Source organism: Octopus sinensis, linkage group LG6 (assembly GCF_006345805.1).
Source record: "Octopus sinensis linkage group LG6, ASM634580v1, whole genome shotgun sequence".
NCBI lineage: Eukaryota > Metazoa > Mollusca > Cephalopoda > Octopoda > Octopodidae > Octopus > Octopus sinensis.
Genome location: NC_043002.1, coordinates 7,321,338 through 7,331,337, shown reverse-complemented (window position 1 = coordinate 7,331,337; position 10,000 = coordinate 7,321,338). Strand labels below are relative to the sequence as shown.

The 10,000-nt window shown below is 32.2% G+C and overlaps 1 protein-coding gene across 12 annotated transcripts in view; it reads left to right on the top strand.

Annotated features, from left to right (window-relative positions):
- LOC115213424 (paired box protein Pax-5-like) overlaps nucleotides 1-10,000 on the top strand; it is a 548,017-nt gene that overhangs the window by 400,461 nt on the left and 137,556 nt on the right. For all 12 annotated transcript variants that reach the window (XM_036503614.1, XM_036503616.1, XM_036503613.1 and 9 more), the window contains one exon: nucleotides 8,722-8,778. In XM_036503614.1, the coding sequence (XP_036359507.1) occupies nucleotides 8,722-8,778 (57 nt within the window). The remainder of the gene's footprint in view (nucleotides 1-8,721; nucleotides 8,779-10,000) is intronic.

The window sequence follows — 10,000 nt, the reverse complement described above, 5'->3', positions numbered from 1 at the left end:
AAAAATTCAATCGACCCGAGACTATAGTAGAAGACACTTGCCCAGAGTGCGACGCTGTGGGGCTGAACCCGGAACCATGTGGTTGGGAAGCAAGCTTCTTACAACAGGCGCGCCTGAAATAGTTTTTATGCATTTGTACCATTGTATATAGAGACGCATATATATATATATATGTCAAACGTATGCAATATAAAAGATATGTTTAGGTAGTTCAGTTTTGATGCATATATAGACACGGACAGTTTCATCACTAAACAACTTCTTCGTAATTATTCCGTTGTTATAACGAGTATAGTAAGCGAAATATACGAGGAAATGATTGATTATTGAGAATATGTGAGTAGTCTTGCAATGCAAAGCTGTTCTGTGAAGACACGTCAACAGTTTGACCGAATGCTGTTAATTCTGTTTCACTGTAATCTAAACAAATGGATTTATAGCAGTAAAATAGAAAAGCAGCTTAACAGAACATATGTGGACTTGTGGACTGTGGGAAGACGCATCCATCTCTTTACTGAAATTCTACGCTTGTGAATGCCCCCAAACTACTACTACTACTATTTCGTATATTTAGGGTATAAATTATGCTATGTTGTTCTTTAATGTTATATCATTTTGCCTCAAATCCACGTACATCAATGGTATTCCAACCACGACCATCAGGCTGTTGTTAAAATTATAATATCTAAACACAATTATCCAATTTTTAAATACCTAAGGTGCCAAATGTCCACTTACAGACATCTCTCTTTGATTCCTGTTCAATTTATAGTTACAATTGTCAAGTGGTTTGCTCTCTCTCTCTCTTTATCTATCTATCTCTATCTTCATAGGTACTGTTGTCTGTATTTTCTCTGTAAATCAAGGTTTCGATTCTCAGTTGAAGTTGCATTTACATCGTTAATTCCTTTACGAATGAATAGAGATATCCAAAGATTGCAGTTCCTCTTTTTGAATACCGTATTACTTACGTGATCTTAAGTATTTTTCTTTTGTAAATTTCATTCATATAATCCAGAAACCAGGAATTTAAGAATATTAAATCGTTGAAGGGGAAAATTGCAGAATAGTTAGTTTACATTGATAAAACCAGGTTATGAACATACATGTTGTGGGTTGAAAATTTCCCTACTTAACAACATTGTGGCTCGTGAATTATAGAAACCCTGTAATTTCTTTCATCGTTTATCAAAACTAGACAATATAATTTCATTCTGCCACTGTCTTAACGCCAACATATTGCCATATATTTTATCAGAGCAAACCTTCAATAAAATTGTGTAAACAGGAAGGCATTCTTAGCTCTAATCCCAAGTCTCTGCTATAGTGCTGTATTTTATTGTTTATTTAGACAAATAAGAATTAGTGCATAAATTTAAATTGCCATTGAGTATATTGTGCATTATCTGTAGAAAAATATGTGTGCATCTGAATGAGAGACGGGGACAGTATACTTACAAATGCAATGCAACAGAAAAAAGGTAGAAACATTGTTAGGAGGTATATGAATTTTCAGTACACATTTATGTAATGTATTATATAACTGTCAGGTCCGAATAATAATACTTTGAGTTCATTTCGTTCACTAGTGAATATTCAGTATGTGATTTAATAAGTTAACGAAGCTAGGTTCAGCTGATAATTCAAGAAACTATACATTTATAGTAGTACACAAAACATATGTCTTCGCGTTTTATTTCTCTACTTTCACTTTCACTCCAGCGTTACGCTTAAACACCATGCACGCTTTGTTTCAAGACATTATCCCAAACTTCATTAATAAATGTGCGCAACATATTGCCACCACGTATTTATCCGCGTGTATTAATAATTTCTTTCTACTTCTACGCATATATATGGTCATTATCCTAATGTTTCACAGTTTGGAAACGCCCTCCACTGTTTTCACTTTATTAATTCCTTACTTTAAAATAGCCATTGCGTAAAGTCATTTATTTATTTTTTTTTTAGAACTCACCTGATTACGAATGCATGCTTGCTGACACATACTTTATATACTCATAATCGTATAGAGCTAAACACATGCACGCATAATTAAATATCACCATATTGTACTTAATACACAGACGGATTTACATAAAATCTGCCTCGGACAACAGTACACACTTGCACACACACAACACACACACACACACACACACACACACACATATATATATATATCTTCATATATATATATTTATATATTCATTTATTTATATACATATATATATATTTATATACATACATACATACATACATATATATATACACATATACTTATATATGTGTATTTATTTATTTATATATACATATGTATTTATATATATATATAGATATATTTAATTATATATATATTTATATATATATTTATTTATTATATATATATATATCTATATATATATTTATATATATATTTATATATATATATATCTATATATATATATATTTATTTATATATATATATATTTATATATATATATTTATTTATATATGTATAATTATATATATATATATAAATATTTATATATTTATATATATTTATATATTTATATATATATTTATATAAATATATATGTATAATTATATATATATAAATATCTATATATTTATATATATTTATGTATATATATATTTTTATACATGTATATACACGGTTATATGAATGCGAATGTGTAAAAGGAGCATGCAGTTAAGACACAATGACAAACCACCCGTATTTGTAAATACATACAGGCATAAGCGTGATACCCATACCTACAAATTTGAACAAAACAATTTCTCTCTCCCCCCCCTCTCTCTCTGTCACTCCCTCTCTCTCTCTCGCTATCCCTCTCTCTCTCACACACATACACACACAGGTACTCACGCACTTATACAAAACATGAAGTCAAAGTTAATTTTGTTCATATATGCATTCGCTGCGAACAGTGTGTATTTCAAGTGTCCGGCCTTCTTTTTCAGCCGTGCCACGCCCTATAATACCCGGGTAGCCGTTTTTTTGCCATTTGCCCACCTCTTTTCCTTTTCAAATGCAACTTACGCGAGTGCGTTCATTGAAACGTATTTCAAATAGCTATTCTTTTTAGGTTTTCTGCTTCATTTAACTTCGTCTTCATTTCGTTTTTGGCTTCTCTTTGGAAACATTTCAGCGTCACTTCCCTATTCTTTCTGCTTCAGCACATCCTTCCTTTTATTGTCTGTCACTCACCCATCTAGAATTTTAATCTGACCCAATCTTTCCCTCCACTGATTTTCTGCTTTTATTTTTTGATCGCTATTTTACTGTTGTTGTTTTTTTTATATATAGATATTTCATTTTTTTTTTCTTGTTTTCTTCTTTCTGTGTTTCGTTACCTTCCACGTAAGAAAAATTATTTATTCATTTAATTTTTAGCCTTTGTTTATTTATTATTTTCATTATTTCTCATTCAATTTTGCTGATTTTTATTTTTATTTTACCGAAATCTGTTCTTCAATTCTTTATTTCCAATATTAGTTTTACTAGTCAGGGTAATGAAATAGTAAAATCGTAAGAACGAGCAAAATGCCTCGTGAAAAATTTTTCCGGCTCTTTACGTTCTGAGTTCAAATTCCACTGAGGTCGACATTGCCGTTAATCCTTTCGGGGTCTATGAAATAAGTACCAGTTGAGTACTGGGATCGATGTAATCGACTTAACGCCGCCCCCGGAATTTCTGGATTTTTGCCAAAATTTTTCCGAACCGCCCTCTTCTGCTCTACCAATTTTGTCATTCTCTTCCATTCTCTTTTCCACTCTCCACAGTCTCTCTCTCTTCATATATAAATACATTCTTCGGTTTTGTTTTCGGTTCGTGCTTTTCCACTTCAAGCTTCTCACATTTTTAAAATTTCACTTTTCATAATTTAATATTCATATTCTCAGTTTCTTCGTTAATTTTATTGAAATATTATTCTACGAAACAAAACAAAAACTTATTGCATGAAGGGAAGTACAGAGAGAGCAAGTGAAAGAGCGAGAGAGAGAGAGAGAGAGAGAGAGGGAATCAGTAAATGAGAAAGAGAGAGAGAGAGAGAGAGAGATTCTGTATTAGCGTTAATTGCTTATGTAATTAACAAGATGATATTGCGGTATAGGAATTCCTTGGAACTTTTGTTTGGAACAGTGTTTTCCAAATCCAGCAACTTTCTTAGACTGTCCTAGTACCTATTTCTTTACTACCCACAAGGGGTTAAACAAAGAGGGGACAAACAAGGACAGACAAACGGATCAAGTCGGTTACATCGACCCCTAGTGCGTAACTGGTACTTAATTTATCGACCCCGAAAGGATGTAGTACCATTATCAGGATGAAGAGATGTTGGCGTGTTCTGACACTTTATAAAAGGGAAGGACAATTTTTGCTTTACTTTTTTTTCCGTACTTGATAAAAATAGAGTACCAGTCAAGATGTAGGATCGCTTTACTCGGCTAGCCCTTACCATAAAATTTGTGGCCTTGTGCTTTTGTAAAATAACAACTAATAATAATAATAATAGCCGGTGGTATAACAACTGACAGCATAATTATAATCAAAGTTTTTTCATTTGTTACAAGATTTCAAATTACAACAATGCCGTTTACAATATATTATTAATAATAATAGCTGTTTAGCCCGAGTGTAAAGTTAGCAATGTTCTTCATGGTAAAACATTCTCCTTGTGATCATCCTCTCTTCTTTCTCAGCCCAATACACACCGATCATATTATAGAATGTCTCGTCCGCTGGATTGTGTTGTCTTATTGGCTCCATTGCTTTCTTTTCTGGATTAGCTTTGTGAGTCACAGATAACGAGTATGCATTTATGAGTATGTATATGCATGTATGCACATGCATAACTGCGTAATGTGTAATCGATGTAGACATATGCATGTCTGTATATATATATATTATATATATATATATATGTATATGTATTATATATATATATATATATATATATGTAATATATATATATATAGATATATATTATATATATATGTATATATGTATGTATGTATGTATCTATGTATTATGTACTATGTATATGTTATACGTATGTGTGTATGTATAAATCAGTATTACTTACTTTTGTCATGTTTTTTTGTGTTGCAATCCTATATTTCGAAACTATTTATATTCAGGGGGTTTGTTTCCGTTTTTAGAGATTCATTTTGGTTGGTGAGAAACGTATAGTATAGGAAATTTCTTATTCATTTATTTATCTATGCATCGAACTATTTATAAAATACTTCTTAAAAACTTGTCCTTTTTTTTATCATCTGTCAGCGCTAAAAATTAAAATCCAGAAAATGATCAAAACTTCCATTTCTTATTTCATCCCTATGTCAAAATATTCTGTTGTTTAATAATGCTGACATCACTTGTCTTCCATACTTGTGCTGAACCTGTTCATCTCATATTTTCTGTCCATAAATTGTACTTCTTTTGTTGTTTACTTGTTTATTTATTTGGCTGAGATTATGAAACCTGACACGATGCAATTGTCTTTCACAGTCACCATAGATTTACCAACTCTTCCCCCCCCCCCTCCTCTCTCTCTCTCTGTCTCTCATACGCATACATAGGCGCAGGAGTGGCTGTGTGGTAAGTAGCTTGCTAACCGACCACATGGTTCCGGGTTCAGTCCCACTGCGTGGCATCTTGGGCAAGTGTCTTCTGCTAGAGCCCCGGGCCGACCAATGCCTTGTGAGTGGATTTGGTAGACGGAAACTGAAAGAAGCATGTCGTATATATGTATATATATATATATATAAGTGTGTGTGTATATGTTTGTGTGTCTGTGTTTGTCCCCCTAGCATTGCTTGACAACCGATGCTGGTGTGTTTACGTCCTCGTCACTTAGCGGTTCGGCAAAAGAGACCGATAGAATAAGTACTGGGCTTACAAAGAATAAGTCCCGGGGTCGATTTGCTCGACTAAAGGCGGTGCTCCAGCATGGCCGCAGTCAAATGACTGAAACAAGTAAAAGAGAAAAGAGAAAGAGTATACATAGGTACGTATGTAGTGTATGTGTGAATGTGTGTGTTATTGAAAACATGAATGTGCCTTAGTTTTATCTTCTTTAAATGTTTCTTCCTTCATGCCGTCTTCCATGTTCACGTGTTCCTTACAATTTGGAACAGTAAACTTCCCAGGTCCATCATTAGTGTTTCTGTACGTTCTTAATCTCATCTTCCGCTGGATGAATTGATGTGGGCATGTGTGTTACTCCCCACAATCACACTTTGTAGCCGGCAAGGCCAAACCTGCTTCGCGTAAATATTTAACTCAGGAATTTCAAGTTTTAACTTTCTAGATATCTACGACATCAAGCTGGGTGTTAATTTTCGTTTGTGACTAATACTTATTATCTCTGTTTATTTTAACATTGTATTCCGTTATGAGTATGACTTCTAATATGAATTATTTATCTTTAAGAGAATTCTGTAGTGTCTAGTTGTGTTTGTTGTCCACTAACTTTCTCCTAACTAGTTTTTTAAATACTTTTTTCCCCTTTGTTTTTCTGTTATGTGATGTAATGCATGCAATTGCTTCTTGCTGTAAGTGCATGGTGAGCAGGTGGGAACATACACAGTGCTAAAATATATACATAATTATTATAAGTTTGTCACAAATAAAAATATATCCCCGACGGAGAACGCATAAATGTAATTGTCTAAAATTCAGAATCCGCTAGTCACACTGACACAAATCATATCGTTGGCTCCGAGAAAGAACAATACACACCAACATGGTTTCATCCAAAATATGAAATTATGAAGGTTTAGAAGCGTTTGTGTCAGATTTAGTGGAATTCTTTGTAATAAACATGAAATACGAATATATGAAGAAAAGAAGTATTGATAAATAAATAGTAAACCTAGAACTCAGTTTATCTTATCAATACACACAAGTACCACTAGACCACATTCGCTTGAATGACATTTCTTAGAAAGAAATAGATGCTCGAAATAAGCTCGTTCAGTAATCGCACGAAACAAAATAAATTTAGGGAACATTTTCTGAACTATGATAGGAAGTACGTGTTATACAGCTATATATATATATATATATATATATATATATATATATATATATATATATATATATATCAAATGTGAGGATAAAATTCTTTTCGAAAAAAAATGAATATTTTCTCGAAAAGAATTTTATCAATGGCCAGCATATAATATGGTTAATTGTGAAAAAAGTATATGGTTAATGGACAATATGTCCAATTTTTCGGCATATTTGGCATTAGAAATTTTTTCCCTTGCCCTCATTTATGAATTATATATATATATATAATATATATATATATATATCTAATATAGGATAAAATTTTTCGAAAAGAATTTTATCAATAGCCAGCATATTAAAAAATACCTTTAAAGGTTAAATTTATAAACAACTTATAAACAAGGGCAAAGGAAAATAATTCTAATGCCAAATATGCCGAAGATAGACAAATTCGTCAATAACGATAATTAAAGATAATTAACGGTCAGTAGCACTAAATACCGGGCTTGGTAGGATTCAATGTAATTCAGTGAATAGTGGAAATCTCGTATGGCTAAAATCTTGATTCGTGTATGTTCTGAGCAAACATTATGTAATTACAGAAGCAAATATTAGCCTACGAGATCTTTACTTTTCAGTGATAGTGTCTTTATGAAGAAACAGCTTCCAGTGTAATTTGGAAGAAGTCATCATTGACAATAAATCTCGTTCTTACTCTAAGAACATGAGTGTCTTAAGCAGTGTTTGTATAGGGTAATGAAAAGCAAACCATAATGAGTATAACTTTTTATATAACATTTATATACAATAACTATTGAATATTAAAATAAAGATATGTGAAGATGTATCTATAGCAGTAGTAGTAGTAATAATAATAATAATAATTATAATAATTTTTAAATTATGTAAATTAATAGAAAATGTATATGTGTAGTCTAAGTGTGTGTGTGGTGTAGCTGATCTCATAGTTATGTATACATAGTGAAATACAACAGCGTCAGCTATGTGTGTGTGTGGTGTGTGTGTGTGTGTATGTTTATATATATATATATATATATAAATAGATGTGTAGGCGTGTGTATGCATAAATATATGCGTCGTTGTGCAGTATCGTGCATTATTGTTTTTGATTTCATTTTCTTGTGCATTGTCCAATATGAATTTATGCTATGTTAAATGTGTATGAAGATATAGCCTGTCGGTGTGGTCTTAAAGTTCTTGTCACTTGTGTATGTGTGTATTTATGTGTGTGCGTATATATATATATATATATATATATGTATACATGTGCATATATATATATATATATATATATGTATATATATTTATATATATGTATACATGTGTATGTACATATTTATATTATATATATGTTATATTTATTATATATGTATATATATTTATATATATGTATACATGTGTATGTATATATTTATATTATATGTATACATATATATAAAAGAAATAAAACATAATATTATTATTATATTTATATATATGTATACATGTGTATGTACATATTTATATGTATACATGTGTATGTACATATATATGTATATATTATATACACACACACACAAAGGCACATCGTTAAATGTTTTGTGACCTAGGTGTTCGGACCAGCGAGCTTGTGATCCTTTACCGATTCTGTTTTTTTATCCCTTTATTACAACTTTATTCCATTTTGCCTACACAGTGCTGAATGGGTCGAAACATAATGACACGTTTTCTGGATTCTACGAAGCTACAGAAGGTACGTAAACTTCCCTACCTGTCCAATGAGTTCCAATAATTTCAGCGTGCACTTGCTCTCACACTTGCGCACATACATTCTTCATTCATTCATTGTTACATACAAACATAGTTACATACAAAAAACGCACACACACACACACTCACTCTCTCTCACACACACTCACTCTCACACACACACACATATAGATATATATGTATGCGTATATATGTATGTGTGTATATACTCTTTTACTCTTTTACTTGCTTCAGTCATTTGACTGCGGCCATGCTGGAGCACCGCCTTTAGTCGAGCAACTCGACCCCGGGACATATTCTTTGTAAGCCCAGTACTTATTCTATCGGTCTCTTTTGCCGAACCGCTAAGTAACGGGGACCTAAACACACCAGCATCGGTCGTCAAGCAATGCTAGGGGGACAAACACAGACACACAAACACACACACACGCATATATATATATATATATATATATATATATACATATATACGACGGGCTTCTTTCAGTTTCCGTCTACCAAATCCACTCACAAGGCTTTGGTCGGCCCGAGGCTATAGTAGAAGACACTTGCCCAAGGTGCCACGCAGTGGGACTGAACCCGGAACCATGTGGTTGGTAAGCAAGCTACTTACCACACAGCCACTCCTGCGCCTATATGTGTATATATATCATATATATAAAAAACATAATCCTTCATAATCACTGTTCTGTTTTTATTAGCGTTGTTTTGTATGTATTATTTTGTTTCAAAATGATTCTTGCATTTTAGATAGTTTCTTTCGCAACAAAAATCGCTGAGAAAGAACTATGAAAATTTCTTGTACCAAAATTAAAGCAAAAAGTTTGATGCTATTCATGAAGCTTAGATGATATTTTATCTGTAGTGTAACTTATGAATTTGTGATGGAAGAATAATTATGTAAATATACAATAACTAATAAGTCACCATCAAAATGAAAAACAATATGCTTTAGTGATCTTGTTTAATATTTGCAGAATTCAAAAAGCTGACAAGGATATTTTAAAAATTAAAAATGGTAGATAGGCTTTGAGTGTGTGTGTGTGTGTGTGTGTGTGTGTGTGTTAGTCTAAGGATTAATATTGTCAATATAGTTGTTGTAAGTATGAAATACAAATTTCGGTTTTATTCTGACCTCGTCAGTGACGCGAAATATTTTGCCGTACGTACGGAAGCATTAATGGGAGAATTATTAGTGCAATAAA